This window comes from Capricornis sumatraensis, chromosome 19, assembly GCF_032405125.1.
Source record: "Capricornis sumatraensis isolate serow.1 chromosome 19, serow.2, whole genome shotgun sequence".
Lineage (NCBI taxonomy): Eukaryota > Metazoa > Chordata > Mammalia > Artiodactyla > Bovidae > Capricornis > Capricornis sumatraensis.
This window is the reverse complement of record NC_091087.1, coordinates 26,104,100-26,121,352: the sequence shown is the minus strand read 5'-3', so window position 1 is coordinate 26,121,352 and position 17,253 is coordinate 26,104,100. Positions and strand designations below refer to the sequence as shown.

Here is a 17,253-nt window from a genome sequence, read left to right as displayed (position 1 = left end):
CATGCTAACCAGCACCAGTGTTAGTCCCTCAGTTGTGTCCGACTCTTTGTGACCCTATGGACCGTAGGCCGCCAGGCTCCTCTCTCCATGGAATTCTCCAGGCAAGAATACTGGAGTGGGCTGCCATTCCCTTCTCAAGGAGATCTTCCCAACCCAGGCATCGAACCCCGGTCTCCTGCATTGCAGGGGGACTCTACCGTCTACAACCAACATCAGACACTTCCACACACAATCAGCGCCCATTGAGCAAGGGTGATGAGGGAGTGGCACTAACCTGACCTTCCAGGGAGGAGGCTGGTGGATGGTAACTGTCTGGCACACACAGCCCAGCTCCACTCAAGGTCTGTTGGGGGAAATACATAAACAATTGAAAGCATTTTCATTGATAACCTATAGCCTACTTACAGGCAGGATGCCCAGACCTTTGTGCTAGTGGCTAGCTAACCCATTTGACCCCAAAAATGTATAAACAAGATTCACTATTCCCAGACTGTCTGCAGTTCTTTTTCTTTCCTCTTATAAATCCTGATTTTGCCTCTGTTCTTGGACTCACTCTATAAATCGACTCTTCTTGTGTGAGCAAACAGTGTAAATCAAAGGACCAAACTATGGAAAGTGGCCAGAAGTCTGACTTGAGTTACTCTCTGACAGCGTGCCAACTCAAAGATCCATACACAACACCTCTTGGCTGTTACACACACACCCACACATGCACACACACACACACACACACACACACACACACACCGAGGAACTCATGTAAGAACAGAGCACCAGAGGTGTGACTGTCCCAGGCCTTCTGATCAAACAGGACTCGCACAAATTTAGAGTCATTTGATCAAAGTGTGTCCCTACAGCCCCCATTCCTAAGAAACTTCTCAGTAGATCCTGGACCATGGTTGCCTTCTCTTTAAGAAAAAGAAGGGAAAAGAAAAGAAATAGATCTCTTCCAATGTCTTTATTATTATAATTATCATAATCTTTACTTTTCAAAAATATAAATAGGTGCACGGAACCCTGGTGCCTGCACGGTCCCGGAGGGTGGGGAAAGGTGAGGGGAGGGGTGGGTGACACTCCCATAGGGAAGGAAGTGCCCCCCGACCCAGCCCTGCTGAGATGGACACCTGCTCGGGTGGCAGACCCAGGTGAGAGGACTCGAGGAGGGACCCTTGGAGGGAATCCGACCCCCATGCTTCGAAGATCCCTTGATGGCTCGCTCTCAGTGGGCTGGAAGGTGCCCCCTCTCCCCTGGGCTTCTCCCCGACACAGATGAACTCCATCTTATCCAATACATTCAGCTGCGGTTCCAGAGTTCTTCAGCCCTCGGGTCTCTCTGCCCCTCCTCCCTCCTCCCTAGCTCTCCCTGGAGGTGAAAGAACCAACGATTGCACTGCTCTTGGATAAAGTCAGGAAACAAAAAATAATCTTCTTTATTTAACTTAACCCCTTCCCTTCTCCCCCTGTCCCTGTGCTGGTCCCTGGAAATGCACGGTGGGAGACTGAAGGAACGTCTCTAAACTTCAGTCCACGGGTTACCATATGTTTGCTTTGCTTTGGCGTTTGAGGGGAACATTAGATGCAGATTTGGCGATTTGGGGGGTGGGCGGGTGCATACACAATGTGGGGTTTATTTTTTTTCTTCTTTAATGGAATTCCTTATATGACAGAAAGCGACAAGGAGAGGACACCATCTGGATGGGGTGTCAGCCTGGCCAGGCTTCTGGGCTCAGCGTCCTGGGCACGTCCGAAAGCTCCTCTCAGTGGGCCGTGCTGGGGCGGCTCCTCCTCAGGGGCCGTGAGCTCCGCTTCTGTAGTCTGCGCTTGTAGGTGGCGGCTGGGGTGCAAGGGAAATGGAAAAATCTGGGTGAACTCTGGGAAGAAAGCAGGCCAGCCCAGCCTCCCCCAGTCCTTCTCTGCCGATCTCCTCCCTGTAGAAACCATGGGCTCATGAAGGCAGCCTGAGGTTTTACCTGCTTCTTGGTTTTGATTTTTCTTGGAACCACCTTGGGCTAAGGGGCTTCAGGCTAGAATACTGGAGTAGGAAATGGCAACCCACTCCAGTATTCTTGCCTGGAAAATCCTATGGACAGAGGAGCCTGGCGGGCTACAGTCCCTGGGGTCGCAAAGAATCGGACATGACTGAGCGACTGATAACAGGGGGCTTCGGGCGGATGTTGAAAAGGACAGTAGGGCAGTCGCCTTCACCTTCCCCCTCTCAGTGAAAGTGAACCTCCCCAGGGGCAGGGGACATCTGTGACAGAGCCCTCGATGGTGTTGGCAGTGGGGGATAGGGAGGAGGATGTGTTGGCCGGATCTAACGCTGTGTGGGGTGATGCTCACGGTCCGTGCAGGTGATCCGAGGCTCCTCCCAGTGCCCGCTGGGCTGGCACCGGATGGTGGGCACGTGTCGCTGGATGAAGCCCTCGGTGCACTGGTACCGCACCAGGGCGTTGATCTCGTATCGGTCCTTCTTCTGTCCGAAGATTCTGGCGTGCTCCACCACAGGGGGCTCTCCACAGGCCACTGAGGGGCAAACATCCTTCAGAAAGGGCTCTTGGAGGGTCTCCCCTGATGCCCTGTGATGAGCCGGTGTGGTCGCCCTGGCTTTGAGGAGCCAGCTCAGAGTCCAAGGAAGGGGTGGGGAGCCTGGACACCCGGCCATGAGCCCTGCCTGCGGGGGAGGGGCACTTTCACTCTGCACTGAGAATCTGGAAGCCACTGGTTCTGACATCTGGGCTCCTCAATGATTTAGAGCAGCAGGAAGGGAATAAAAGGATGAGGAGTTGGGAAAGAGGGTGAGGGCCAGGCAGACTGGCTGTGACTTCGCTATGATAATGGGCTATGAAAACTGCGGTGCAGGGGAAGGAGGAACCAAAGGAGGCTGGGGGCGGGGAGAGGGGCACGAGGCCAGAAGCAGGAACACTGGCGAGTGTCCCAGCCACACCTCCAAGTCTGCAGACTCAAAGCCAAGGATCAAGGCCTGACAACTCCAACTCGTGCGACTGATGGACTTGGGATCCTAGAGAGGGAGGCTCCCAACTCATGTGCAACTGTGGGTGACTTTCTGTGCTGATACCCAGGGCACTGTGTTTGCAGGGGGCTCTGTCCTCTAGCCTGCACCCTCTCCCTGTCCCTACTGGGCTGAGCCTTTCCCTTGGCTCTGGGATGCTGGCATGGGGCAAGGCCCCTGCCCCCCAGGTCAGCTCCAATCTGCTACTTGGGCAGGTGAGTGATGCCAGCAGCCAGGAGTCCAGGTGACGTGGCTCAGGTCACACAGCAGGAACCTGGGGTCTTGAGTCTGTCCTTGTGGGACCCCTCCCATGCTGCCACTTACCTGTGCCCTTTTTACAGGTGAAGGGCAGCTGGTAATTGCATGGGACATCGTTCCACTCGCCCTTCTCATGCCAGATCATCACCACGCAGTCCTCCCCAGTGGCAAAGAAGTTGTCAGGCTGGTTGGGGCGCCAGTTCTCAAATTGCTGTGGGTGGGATTGGGGAAGGGGTGAGCAGAGGGCAGAAGTGGGACAGCCTGCCTAACCCCTGCTTTCACTCCCTGTCCAGCCCCTTCCTGGCCATGGCACAAAGACTGCGGGGAGTCTGGTGGTGCCGTGGGACTCACGGGCCCTCCAAGGAGGGCGTTGATCACACCACCGGGCTGGGTCATTGTCAGGAACTCAGAAGACCCCGGGTTCACAGTCCCTGTTAATGAGCTGATGCCAATCTCCTCTTCCATATGGGCCAGCGGGGCTGGTCACCAAGCTGCCAGGCTTGGGCAGGACCGGGTGGTAGAGCTACTGTTCCCATGTCCAGACTCTGCCTTTCCAGGTTTCTCCCTCTAGCCTGACTGCAGACAAACGAGGCCCCTTTCCTCTGATGTAGCTGCTCCTCGTCCCCATGACCATAACAGAGCCATGACGCGGTTGACATCTGCCTCTTCTAGCAAGTCTTCCCTGAGGTCCTTTACTGATCTTCATTATTTACTACGTATGCTGTTCAACTGGCATCTATGTTGCTTTCTGTCTACCTCCTTGTGTGGACTCTAGTGCTCTGTGGGCAAGGAACCTCTCTAAATCTTCCTCTTGGGGGCTTCTCAGGTGGCTCAGTGGGTGAAGAATCTGCCTGTCAATGCAGGAGACATGGGTTCGATTCCTGGGTTGGGAAGACCTTCTGGAGGAGGGCATGGCAATCCATTCCAGCATTCTTGCCTAGAGAATCCCATGGACAGGGGAGTCTGGCAGGCTACAGTCCATAGGGCCACAGGGAGTCAGAGACGATTGAGGCGACTGAGCATGCATGCATGCATACATACCCTCTTGGTGATTTGCCCTCATTCATTCATTGCCTGCTTCATCCCCACCCTTCCCTTCATGTTATTATTCAGGTGTCCAGTCTTGGGCTAGTCTCTAAAGGTGAGACAAACAAGACACAATCCCAACCTCAGGGCTCCTGGTCTAGCACCTGCTCAGTGAACGTTTGCATGTGATTTGAACATGTCTGTCTCTGGGGGGGTCTTCCTTCATCCTCTCTGGGCCACCAACTATCCTGGGTGCCCCCAGCAGAACTCACCAAGGAGTGTCCATCTGACCAGCGGAAGTCCCCTTCGATGGTCTTGTCATTCAGGCCGATCCACTGGTAGTCCTGGGCATTGTCTAGAGAAAGGGCATGGATATCGGGCACCTGAAGGTATCTGGGAGAAACTTGAGTTAATTGAGACAGAGGGGACGGAGGGGTGGCAGGAGCTGGGTGGGTGCTCAGGAGTGTGCCACCTGCCTCCGGGGTCCTGACAAGGGTCATGATACATGCATGTTTGCAGTGCACTTGGGCCCACCTCCCTGAGCTAACGTCGACTGACGACAGGGTTAGTCTGAGGCTGGCTCTGACAGACTGTGGGCTGTCCTGGGTACAGTCAGAACCACTGGCCCCTCAGCCTGGGGAAATGCCCCCTTTCCCTCCCTCCCTGCCCCTACTGGGCCCAAGTCCACTGACTGCTGGCCAGGGAGGCCCTTGGCTTACGTGGCCATTACCCTCTCGGGCCCGTAAGACTCCACTGAACTCACTGTTGACAAACTCCTGCTCCTCGGGGGTGACGATGCTGCTCAGGTGTGACTGCTGCTTCCGGCACTGGCTCTCGGCGTCCACCCAGGTTGCCCGGTCGGGGAAGTGGCGGTAACAGTGGCCCTGGAACTTGGTCCAGCCCTCCTCGCACAGCTTCTGGTCTGCAATACAGGGTAGGGGCTTGAGGAGAGGGCCAGGGGGCCGACTAGGGGTGGTGGATTCCTGTGTTTATCCTGCCTTCTGCGTCACACCCCGAAAAGCAGTGAGAGGCCCCATTGGATGGAGGCTCAAGTGGGAAGCCAGGAGGCCTGGTCCCACCCCTCATTCCCCAGAGGCCTCTGGGAAATGCCAGGGACCCTCTCTTTTTCTGATATAGCCTCCCTCCCCTGAATCTTTTCTCCTGTTGATGCCTGCTCGGCAGGACTGGCAGAGCTCAGCAGGCCAGGTAAAAAGAGGTGGGAAGGTAGGAGGTGTTGAGGGTTAAGGACAACTTAAGGAGATTCTGAGGGGCTTCAGGGAGAGAGGGGGTGGCAGGGGAGTGTGTGCAGGTGGCAGGAGCAGGAAGTGCTGGGGGCATGGAATGGAAGCTTGGGTGGGGACAGAGGAGGAGAACCAAGTCCGCTTTGGTCCAAAGAAGACATAGACCTCTAAGTCTTTTGATCAGAGTTGGCTCTAGGAGAGCACGCAATACTGGCTTGGGGTCCATGACCCAGGGACCCTGGTTTTTTGTGTTATTTCTTGGTGGCGGATGAGAAGAGGGACTTCTCTACCCCTAAATCTATATTGATAATGGGTTCTGAGTTCAGGAGAAAGCACTGAGGTGCAGCTCTTGGAACAGTCTAGAGGGACAGACAGAGGCAGGGGTGTGCTAGAGCTGGTGTGTGTCTTCCCAACTTGGCCTTTATTTTTATTTATTTATTGCCGCTCCATGAGGCATGCGGGCTCTTAGTTCCCTGACCAGGGATAGAACCCATGCCCCCTGCAGTAGAAACAGGGACTCTTAACCACTGGACCATTATGGAAGCCCCCCAACTTGGCCTGTAGTGGTATGACATTGGTAGCTTCCCTGGCCCTCGTGGGAGTGTTGAATCTTAGAAACCGGCAGGTGCTCCACATCCTCTTTGAGAGGCAGTTGTTAAACATCTACCAGCACAGCCCTGGACAGAGGGAATTCCAAGATCCTCTCTTCTTTGTTCCCCTGGTGTCTCACAGGTGAAGGACTGTCCCTAGGGCCCTGGAGCTGAGTGTGGGGCCCTGAAGCCCTCAGGCTGTGTGGCGGCCTTCTGGTCGGGCAGTTCTAGGAAGAAAAGGATCACTACTGCTTGGCAGGGTTGGAAGACAGACACAGAGAGAAGAGTTCGTGGCCAGCAGTCTTTGAAGAAGGAGGCAGAGCAGCAGGAAGTGCTTAGGAGGAGGTTGCTGGTCCCCCTGTTGCCAACAACTTCTCCAAAGGGTTTGGAAAGAAAGGCAGAGAGGCTTCAGAGATAACTGAGCACCTAAGGAAACCACATACATCATCCCAGGGCTGACTTGGGGGGTCAATTCTTGGACCCCCTTGGGGCCTGAGGGCTGAGCTGGGCTGGCAAAGCTGCAGGGAATAGCTGAGCTGGGAGGAGCCAGGGTCCTGCAAAACGGAGGCTCTGGGGAAATAAGCAACAGACCTCCAGGAAGGCTACAAGAAGGCTCAGGGCTACAGCCAAGGTTGGAAGCACCCGCTGCAGGTGGTGAGTGCTCAGGACTGGATGGGAGAAGAGAGGCAGCCCTGCTCAGCTGGGTGTCCAGGCCCAGGGCCCAGTTCCGGTGCTCCGGCAGCACCCTCTCTTTGCTGCATCAGAAGGCAGAGCCCTGTGCAGGCACCTCCTCGCCCAGCCTGGCACCCAGGAGCTGTGGTCTGCATGGACATTCCAGATTCTTCTCCCAGTGGCAAATATTCTGGCACCCCGGGGAGAAAATCCTTATAACTCTCCACTCACACCCCAGAAAAGACCCGTTGCACCAATTTCTTGGAGCCTTGGGGTGAAGGTGGAGGATGGGAACCTGCAGAGAAGGAGGGTCCAGGCCAAGCCTTTTCATTCAGAATTTCCTCCACCAGCCTGAAACCTTCCAAAACTATCTTCCCAGGCTGATTAGGAGTTTCAGCTGCTGTCTGGAAGCTTCTGGGATGTCCAACTTGAGGTCTCACTGTAAATGGCTTTGAGCCCCTAAACACTACCAGCTCTGCATGGATCATTGCTACTAGCAACAGCAAGCCTTTCTGAGTTGGGGTGGCCCTGAGACCCAGGAGGATGGGGAGACTAGGAAACACCAAAGGTGAGAGGGCTTCAGGCACAGTCTGGCCTCAGGAAGCTCCTGGCCCACAGCTCCCCTTGGCAGGTCCTGGCCTAGATGCAGAAGCAGAGCGGTTGGCAAGAGGAAGCTCATCCAGTGTAGGGGGCATGGGTTTGATCCCTGGTCAGGAACTAAGATTCCACATGCTGTGTGGTATGTCCCCCCCCCCAAAAAAAAAATTGTTTAAGAAGGAATAGGAAGCTCAGCTCCTGTCCCATGCAACGAGGTTCTGTTCTCTCTGACCAGCCTTTTGCCTTGCACAAGGAAGTGAGAAAGGAAGCGCAGACCGGAGTGGTGTTGACATGGCAGCTGTCATGGTGGCAATGATGACAAGGCGACACGGAGCAGTCCCTGTACATGTGTGACCTGAGCAGGCTGGTGACGTGGGAGCTCTCAGACAGATTGACCACAGCTCTCTCCAGAGAAGAAGTCAGCCTGGCCAGTGTGGTGTGGTGGCTCCCCGGGCCATGGAGGGGCCACTCAGGTCCCATGGGCAATACGGCAGGCAGACACAAGCCCATGGGCATGCTGGGAGGATCCATGGCCATCATCCAGAGCAAGGACCAATGACTCCCACCCACAGCTTCCTTCAAGACAAATGCATGGCATCAGCTCTGTCTTCTTAGTCTGATGCAGGCACCAACTTTGCTGGTGGCATCTGGCAGACCTGGAGGAGGTTAGTGTTTGAAAGTTTCCTCTAGAGCCCCACCTTCCAAAACACAGACTGGCCTGGGCTGCCTGGCTCTTCTGCGGTCAGGTCAGCCAGTGCACCAGAGGAGGGTTTCTGTGGGGAACAGCGAGAGAAGGAGTGAGAGTGAGGGAGGCTGACTTCTCAGTTGTGGCCCCGGAAGTGGCTGCCCAGATGGATCTTGGGTGGGGGGGGAGTCCAGCCAGGGCCTAGAACCTGTGGTTAGCAGGGAAGGGTGAGGGAGGAAGAGTGGGTGCAGCAGTTAGTAACATTAGCTGAAGCCGAGACGGCCGTACCAATCTCACACATGTCCCCTTGGTAGCTGGGAAGGCATAAGCATGTGAAAGAGTCGATGGCGTCCACGCAGGTGGCTCCATTCAGACAAGGGCTTGAGAGGCACTCGTCAATGTCTGCAAGAAACCAAGGGCCACCATTAGGTCTCCTGCCCGCAACTCCAGCTTCTCAATTGCATTGCAGCTTCTTTATGGGTGGCCAGCCCTGCGGTTCTCCACAGCCCTGGATTTCCTAAGAACTGTTGCTGCTGCTGCTGCTGCCGCCATCTTGGAGCACTGACCCAAAGATCCAACAAGGGTTTTCTCGCATGTGTGTGATTCTTGACTGGCAAGCTTGGGGCATTGGAGCCAGGTTTCCCAGCAGGTGAAGAGATCTGGGGCTTCTGAAGGCAAAGGCCTATTGTGAGAGTGAGCTTGGAGTTCCTCCAGGTGTCTTCTCTTGTGAATATTTCAAGCGGCCTTGGGGTCTGAATTGGCTCTCAACATGGCAGTGAGCAAGGATGCTGGAATTCAAATACTGGAAACTTAGAGCTCTTTCTTTTCCTAACTTCTTCTGTCATTTTGAACCAAGAAAAGAGGACAAGGCCATGCAGTACTAGAACAAACAAGCTAGAAGTGGTTTGCAGAGTGCAAGTTCAGGAGAAAATGGCAGCGTGGAATATTCACGAGATTTCTTTTTTGGTTGCCGAACCTTCTTTGTCTTCAGTAAATAAAAGTCTAGAGTATCTTATAAAGATGAAGCCAACTTTGTTATCTTGGGGGGATGGAACAGAAACCCAGTCTAATATCTCCCCATGTAATCTTCTCTTCCAGCCAAAGGCCTCAAAACAGGGACATCTCCAGTGAATCATGATTTCTAGAAGGGTTGCATCCTGGCCAGTGGGAGACCAGTGTTGGAAGCTGGCGAGGCACTTAGTAAGTGGCCGGCCACCAGCACCAGCCTGGGATACTGGCAGGTCTCCATCAGCCTCGTTCCCCAGAAGACTCTTCTCTCCTTCTGTTCTTCTGGTCCAAGATGTTCTTTGTGATCCATCTTTGTGGGACTTATACTGGTAAGTCATTGGCCTTTGCCTCAAGTTTTCATCCATTAGCCAAGATGAGAACTGGAACTCCTTATCTCGTCTTTCTGTATCTTTCAGAGAAGCCAGAGACCTAGAAGAGCCTTCTACTCTTTTTGTATTCGTTCTTCAAAGGCACCTGCTGGGTTCCTTCCTCTGAGAACATGACAAAAGGTATTGGAAGCTCCTCTTCCCAGGGGATTCATACAATTCTGGAATTAATAGATTCCACTGTCTTATAAGTCAGCATGATGTGTAAAGCTATGTTCATACAAACTTCAGGACCTGATGTGTTGATGGGCCGTCTCCACGTAGGCACCTTCCTAAATATGTTCCAGGACTTAGTTCTTACTTCTAAAGAACAGACTAAACCGTTAAAGTCAATCCTCTGAGAAGAAGATAAAAGCACTTTCTTCTGGATCCTTTTCACTAGTGCGTCACTGATGTCATCTAGACCTGAGCTGGGTTTGTGCCATGAGAGGCCCTGAGAATCTCAAGTCCTCAGGGAGGTCTCTCTTCCCACAGAGTTCTTGACTTCATTTCAGGGAGTTGTACACCATGGGCTAGAAACCAACAGTTCCAAGTTTGAAACTGTTCCAAGCAAAACCAAAATGCATGGAGGAATGGGCTGAAATCCCAGCATGCACTTGGATTCCCAGCATGCACCAGGATTCTCAGCAGCAGCAGTAGCAGCAATAGGTCAGGCCGGTGGGCTGGGCAGAAGCTGGGGGAGGCTCTTTTGCTTCTACTGTTGTCTTTTGGTCCATTAGCGTCATTATGGGAGACGGGAAGCACTGGGCAAGGGGGTATTAAGCAAATGTAGGCGCTAAAGCAGTTGTACAGAGCAGGGATGGGAATGGCCCTTGGGAAGAAGAGCTAGACATCAACCCTGGGGCCTCTGGCCAACCATGGGGGAGAGGGTGGGAGGGCAGAGGCCCAGGGGAGGTCAGGCCCAGTGGCCTCCAGTGGTCCCAGAGGCTTATTTTACATCACGTGCCCTCCCCAGGTGGCCTGCGCCCTGGGACAGTGCATTTTCTTTTGTTGTGTTTGGCCAAGGTGCAGAATCTGAGAAGGCTGCAGGGACTGAAACTCAAGGAACTAGTTTCCTGGGCTCAGAAGCTGTTTCATACAGTGCCCAAGATTCACAGATGAGGAGGAAAGGAAGGGCCATAATCCTGAAGACCTGAGAGCTTGTGAGCAGCACTGGGGCAACTTAGGCCGTCGGCAGTATGGAGAGGGCGGGACAGCCTGAGTGGGGCCTTCTCTTTAGTCACTCAAGCCTGTGGTGCCTCTTCTCTTCCTCTGACTAGAAGAGCCATTCTGGCCCTAATTCGCCCCACCTCTTTCGGTGAAGGCAGTTAGAACATTGCTTATCTTCTGAAACCATGAGAACAGTTGGGCTGGGCCCTGCTGTACTTTGGGGACCCCAGACAAGGTGACAGCAAATGGAGAATGGGAAGGGCTTTGGGCAGACTATTTGAAGGAAGAGAGGAAAGAGAGTGAGCCATTATCTTCCAAGAATCTTCTCTGAGCCAGACACCATATCTCATAACCACTTATCCTCCAAGTGTCCCTATAGCATGGATATCATTGTGTCATATTATAGATAAGAAAACAAATGAAGTGACCTGCCCATGCTGGTAAGAAGGGGAGACAGACTGGAGGAGATGGAGGAGAGAATTAGACCATGAGGATGAAAGCCAGGCCTCTGTTATATGTGGAGAGAGAGACACTGGAGTCCTGGATCTCACCATCTCATTACCATTTGTACCTCCCCAGCCAAGGGCTCATAGGTCATCACTGAGTAGGGACTCTGGGTCGGCTTTTCACTATTCTAACCAAAAGGGATTTTTTGTTCCTGAACAAGGCTTTCTAGTGATGTCGCTAGCTAAGAACCCCTGGTAAAGGTGATGGGAATAAAGATACTTGCAAATAATCACCCTGGCCTCTGAATTGGAGAACTCAGGCCTCTACCCTGAATATATCTTGTCCAGCTGTTGCCTGGGTCAGAACTCAAGACATCCAACTTAGAGTTTCTTTTGTTTACAGAAAAAGTTGTGACAGGTGCTTTTACTCAAGTGATATCCAACCAAAGGGGCTGCCACTCATAAATACCATGGTATAAGTGCTACCCTTCAAGTTGTTCAGTGCACAACCTGTGTGGCTCTATATGATGACCCTGGACATGACTTTACTGAACAAGGATGTGGGGGGAGAAATCCCCTCAAGAAGCATAGAGGCAATTTCTTAGCTCGACAGATGCTCCACACCCTGCAAAGACCTAGGATCTATCAGGATGAACAGAACTGAACATATATACTTGCTTTCTGGTATATCACAATTGATAGTAGGACTATGTGTGTGTGCTCAGTTGTGTCTGACTCTTTGCCATCCCATGGATTGTAGTCTGCTAGGCTCCTCTGTCCAGGGAATGCTCTAGGAAAGAATACTGGAGCAGGTTGCCATTTCCTACTCCAGGAGAAGGACTATAACAGCATATTTATCAGTTCCAATTAGCTTTAAAAATAAACATGATTAAAGTATAGTTATTTATACGGCCAAGTCTTTTATATTTTAAAGGTTGATCTTGGATGCAACTTTAATATCCTACTTCTTAAATTCAATTAGTTGCCTGTTAAAATCTGCCTGTGGACTTCTTGGTTATGTCAAGTCAAGATGTAATTTGTATCTTCACTTGTAACCCTGTATTTTTACTTGCTTTGAAAGCATTTCCCCCAATCCCCAGGGATAAGGTTTCACTGGAATTCAAACATCACCCCACTGGGGGAAGAGACAGTGTCAGATTATAGATCAGAATTTCAAATCCACAAAGTGAAAAATGTCAATAAAACAGAAAAGAGTCTGATTAAAATTTAAGTTCATGCCCTTCTAACCATGGAGTTTAGAGAAATCCAGGCAATGCCAGTGATTGCTAGGAAATTGAATGTGAGATCTGATTTCTTAAACTTAGCTGCCCATTAGAATCATTGTGATAGTTAATTTTTAGATTAAAAAAAAATTACCAACACCATCAGAGTCCCTCTCCAGACTAAGTGAATCAGAATTGCTCATGGTGAGGCCCAGGTATGGCACTTTTAAAAAGCATTCCAGCATTTCCCTGGTGGTACAGTAGATAAGAATCCAGCTGCCAGCACAGGGGATGTGGGTTTGATCCCTGGTCTGGGAAGATGCCACTTGCCACAGGGCAACTAAGCTGGTGTGCCACAGTTACTAAACCCATGACTACTGAGGCCTGTGTGCCTAAAGCCCATCCTCTACAAGAGAAGCCACTGCAATGAGAAGCCCAAGCACTCGAGAGTAGCCCCCACTTGCCACAACTTGAGAAAGTCCATGTACAGCAACAAAAGACTCAGGGTAACCAAAAATAAATAAATAAATAAAAATAATAAAGTATCCCAGGTGATTCTAAGGAGCTGCGAGGATTGAAACCTCAGGATCAGAAATCTAATTCCTACAGGAAATACTGTGTTAACAATGGAAGTGAGGAGAGTGCTTCTGCTTTTTAAGTTGATAGGAATAGGATAGTCTTGGGTTTATTTTTTGCCACATCTTGTGGCCTGTGGGACCTTAGTTTCCCCACCAAGTATCAAACCTGCACCTCCTGCCATGGAAGTGAAGAGTCTTATCCACTGGACTGCCAGGGAACTCTCCAGTTCAGTGCTTACTGCCAAATAATCTGTAGTAGTAGTAGTGCTCAGCCGCTAGTCGTGTCTGACTGCGATCTCATGGACTGTAGCCCTCCCGGCTCCACTGTCCATGGGATTTACCAGATAAGAATACTGGAGCGGGTGCCATCTCCAGTATGGCAATACCGGTTGCCAGCTCCTACTCCAGGGGATCTTCCCAACCCAAGGACTGAACCTTCATCTCCTGTGTTAGCAGGCAGATTTTTTTGATCATTGTGCCACCTGGGAAGCCTTACTAAAGAATCTGAGTATTCATTAAGCATTTATTTTGCTGTAAAGAGTACAGATTAATAATTTATCAAGAACTTGTTTACAGAACGCTGACTAAACAAGATGACACAGATCTATAAGGCCTTCTAACAACCTGTAGTTCCTGGTTCTAGAGCCACATGACAGATGGATGCTGGACACCATCTGCAGTCCTTTTGGAAGCACCAAGTCTTGAGTTAAATTGAACAGGAGTGACTTGGGACCCCAGGGGTATTGTGGTGGGCATTGAGATGCCAGATTTTGCATGTGGATGATTCTTACTACTTGCTCTTTAGAGATGACAAAGCTTTTCGTAATCAGTGGCATGAGAGACAGAAAAGGGAACCTGTGAGATGTACATGGATGATCTTAATCCTCACAGCAGTGTTTCTCCGCTCTGCCTCCACTGGAGTCACCTGGGAGTTTAAAAAACCCCAGTGCCAAGGCCACAGGACTATTCTAATCAGAGTCTGTAGGAGTGGGACCGAGGCACCAGGTCTTAAAGCAGAGAACCACCATCTTTGACCCTGTTTACAACTGAGGTAGCGAGGGCTCGTCTGTGTCTAGTTGAACCAATGCAATACTACAGCCACTCTTCATTCTGGTTCCCCTGAAATCTAGCTTCTAGCTTTTTAAGACTAACAACTGGTTGTTACGTTCAAGAGAAGGTTTCTTATTCAGCCGGATGTGTTAAGCAGTGAAGACTTCAATTTTTTTTTTTTAATCACAAATTCATTTCTTGGATATTAGCACACAAATGTTTTCGATACAAAAAGTGTTAGAAATTGTTAGTCGCTCAGTCGTGTCCAACTCTTTGTGACCCTATGGACTCTAGCTCACCAGGCTCCTCTGTCCAAAAAATTCTCCAAGCAAGAATACTGGAGTAGGTAGTAATTTTCTTCTCTAGGGGATTTTCTTGACTCAGGGATGAACCTGGGTCTCCTACATTGCAGGCATATTCTGTACCTTCTTTGCCACCAGGAAATTATATCCCAGAAAAAGAACTAGTAATATGCTATTAAAATAATGCCTATCAATATAACTCAAACTAAATGGCCAATTGATTAGGTAATTACTGAATAGATCTAATTTAATCGTTAATTGAAATAATAAGTGTTTCCTCAACTGGTCACTGTAATCATCTTTTAACCCAGTTGGTTAGTTAAGTCGCTCAGTGTGTCTGACTCTTTGCAATCCCATATGTAGCCTGCCAGGCTTCTCAGTCCATGGAAATTTCCAGGCAAGGATACTGGAGTGGGTTGCCATTTCCTTCTCCAGGGGATCTCCTGACCCAGGGATCGAATCCAGGTCTCCCGTACTGCAGGCAGATTCTTTACCGTCTGAGCCAATTGGTTGGGATATGCGTTAATTACAGAGTGTTTCGCACTTTTATCTGCCACCCTCACCACATGCACATAACAGAATAGTTTTGAAGACCTCAGTTCTTGACTGGACTCACTCAGTGGAGTTAGGCAAACTGCTTAACCTCTAGGGGCTGCACTTTCAAATGGACATGATTACCAGGCTCTCAGAGCTGCCTGGGAAGAAACTGTAGGAAGGAACGCCCATTGGAAATATACATGATTAAAGAAAAGGTGTCTTTAGAGCAGATTAGCTAAGGCCCATTGTCACCTACTTCTAATTTCAGAGGTGCCAGGATGTAAGCCTTGCTGCGTGACTTCTGATACCAGTGTTCCATTTTTGTTTCAAGTATCAGGTTGGAGAAGGAGTTGCTAAGAATGGAGAGAGGTGTCAGAAGATACTAAAAGAGGGCAAGGGGGCTCTGATCCTGGTGGCTGCCCCCATCCCAGAAGCCCTGCTGGGCCCTGAGTCTGCTCCTCACTGACCCAGGCTGGGCTGGCTGACAGAGCTGAGCTCCATAGCACTTCACCCAAGACGGGCACCCTGCTGCTCTCCACCTGCACACCCAGACCTGGGAGTGGGGACGTGTCTGCACACCTGGCAAGACGTCTACCAGTCACTTCTACTGCCGACTGAGGACTCTGTGTGCTGCAAAGCACACCAGGTCTTTCCAAGTTTTCAGCAGCGGTGGTCTCTCCCAGGACAGAGGTAGTGCTCTGCCTTCCCCGTGGGGGTGGGAGACAGAGGGGTGTGTCTACAGCCCTGGGGTCACTATGGCTCAGTGGAAGCACTGTCCCCTTGGTAGAAAGGCCAGGACCTTCCTAGGAGAACCAACCTTCTCTGGCCACAGAGGCCTAGAGTGTTCTCAGTCACGGCCCCCACATGTGGGCAGAGGCTGATCCCAAAGGGGAAGACAGTGAACAGTATATACCCTAGAGCCTGTTTGTATATATCTATATCTATCTATCTATCTATCTATCTATCTACATTTCCTGTGTAAGTGCCAAGTATATAGCAGGTTTCTATTAAGAGTGTATATATATTACGAGTATATAACTCATTCACAGTAATTTCCCTACATGTGAGCCTTCAAGTTGCAAACTTTCAAAGATGCGAACGTGCATGTGGTTCCAGCAAGGAAATGGAACCCGTGCCATCAGCATCAGGCATGAGTGACATGGCAGCTTGCCCTCCATCTCCTGTTGCTGACGACCCTTCAGCTCTACCATCTCCCACCTCCTCTCCCTCCTCGTCAGTAACTCTTCCTGCCTGTTCACTCAATGCCAGCGCCTGTATGCCAGTGTTATACTTCTCAAGGTACTGTCCTGTATGATTAAAAATGTTTTCTTTGTTTTTGTGTTTGTTTTGTATGTATTATTTGTGTGAAAAGTACTCTAAACCTATTATAGTACAGTACTCTATAGCCAACTGTATTAGTTGGGTACCTAGGCTAATTTTCTTGGACTTAGAACAAACTGGACTTATGAATGTGGTCTTTGTACAGAACTCATTTACCTGGAGGGGACTTGCTGTATTATTGTGCATATATATTGGTGTCTATATTAATGTACCTCTGTGTAGGATATAAAGGCATTTTGCATGTGTCTTAGGAATGAAGCCCTTTAATGGAAGGCCTTGGGTCTCGGATTTCTGACTCCAGACACAAGTAGGGGTAAGGATGTGGAGGCAGTGCAGAGAGCTAATCCAAGAATCTGAGCTTGGAGGGAACTGGGTATTTCTTCCCTCAAGGGTGGTGATGTTGGTGAGCTGAAATGTCCTCACGGCCACAGGCCTCTAGGTGCTCAGGGAGCGACACATAGATTCTATCATCTCATTTTGGGAGCCACCTCCAGTCAGAGGATCCCCCAGGCTCCTCACTTATCTCACAAGCTGCTTGGACAAACAGAGGCCCCAGCATGGTGAGTGCTCAAGGGTGGAGCTCTGCTGGGTCATAGCTGACCTGCAGCCATGAATCCTGGAGCTGGGAGTGATGAGTTCTATCTGTGTCATTTCATTTAAGGCAAGAAAGGTACTCAAACCCCACCCAGGCCTAAGCATAGAGGGGCTTTCCCAGAGGGGTCCACTCTGCATGATGCAAGACAGCCTACCCTCAGACTTTCCCTCCCAGGGACTTCAGGGCATGACTGGCTCTCTTCAATACACTGCCTAGCTCAACATTTTTTTTAAGTCTCCAGCTTTATCTTCAAAATTCAAGCACCTTTTGGATTTTGCTCATGAAACAATCACTGGCTTGACAAAAAAAAAAAAAGAACTACTTCTCAATTTAATGACTTTTTTCTCCTAAACTATCATGCAGAACAGACCCTCTAGAAAGACATGCCATGTTTATCCTGTGGCTGCTACCCCAACATATCACTATGTACTCTCCTATGCCAGTGTGACAAGAAGCCTGCACCTCAGGTGACCTCGGACACCTCCTCCCGACCCTTCTGTCTGCACCCCCATGGCCGCCGAGGGTCTTACCTACGTTGCAGTGCTTGCCAGTGTGGCTG

At 50.6% G+C, this 17,253-nt stretch overlaps 1 protein-coding gene across 1 annotated transcript in view; it reads right to left on the bottom strand.

Annotated features, from left to right (window-relative positions):
* Positions 1 to 1,757: 1,757 nt before the first annotated feature.
* Positions 1,758 to 17,253, bottom strand: part of ACAN (aggrecan) — a 38,966-nt gene continuing 23,470 nt past the window's right edge. The window contains 7 exon segments of the mRNA XM_068991220.1: positions 1,758 to 1,834; positions 2,341 to 2,523; positions 3,335 to 3,479; positions 4,567 to 4,649; positions 5,058 to 5,216; positions 8,368 to 8,481; positions 17,225 to 17,251. Coding sequence (XP_068847321.1) covers positions 1,758 to 1,834; positions 2,341 to 2,523; positions 3,335 to 3,479; positions 4,567 to 4,649; positions 5,058 to 5,216; positions 8,368 to 8,481; positions 17,225 to 17,251 — 788 coding nt within the window.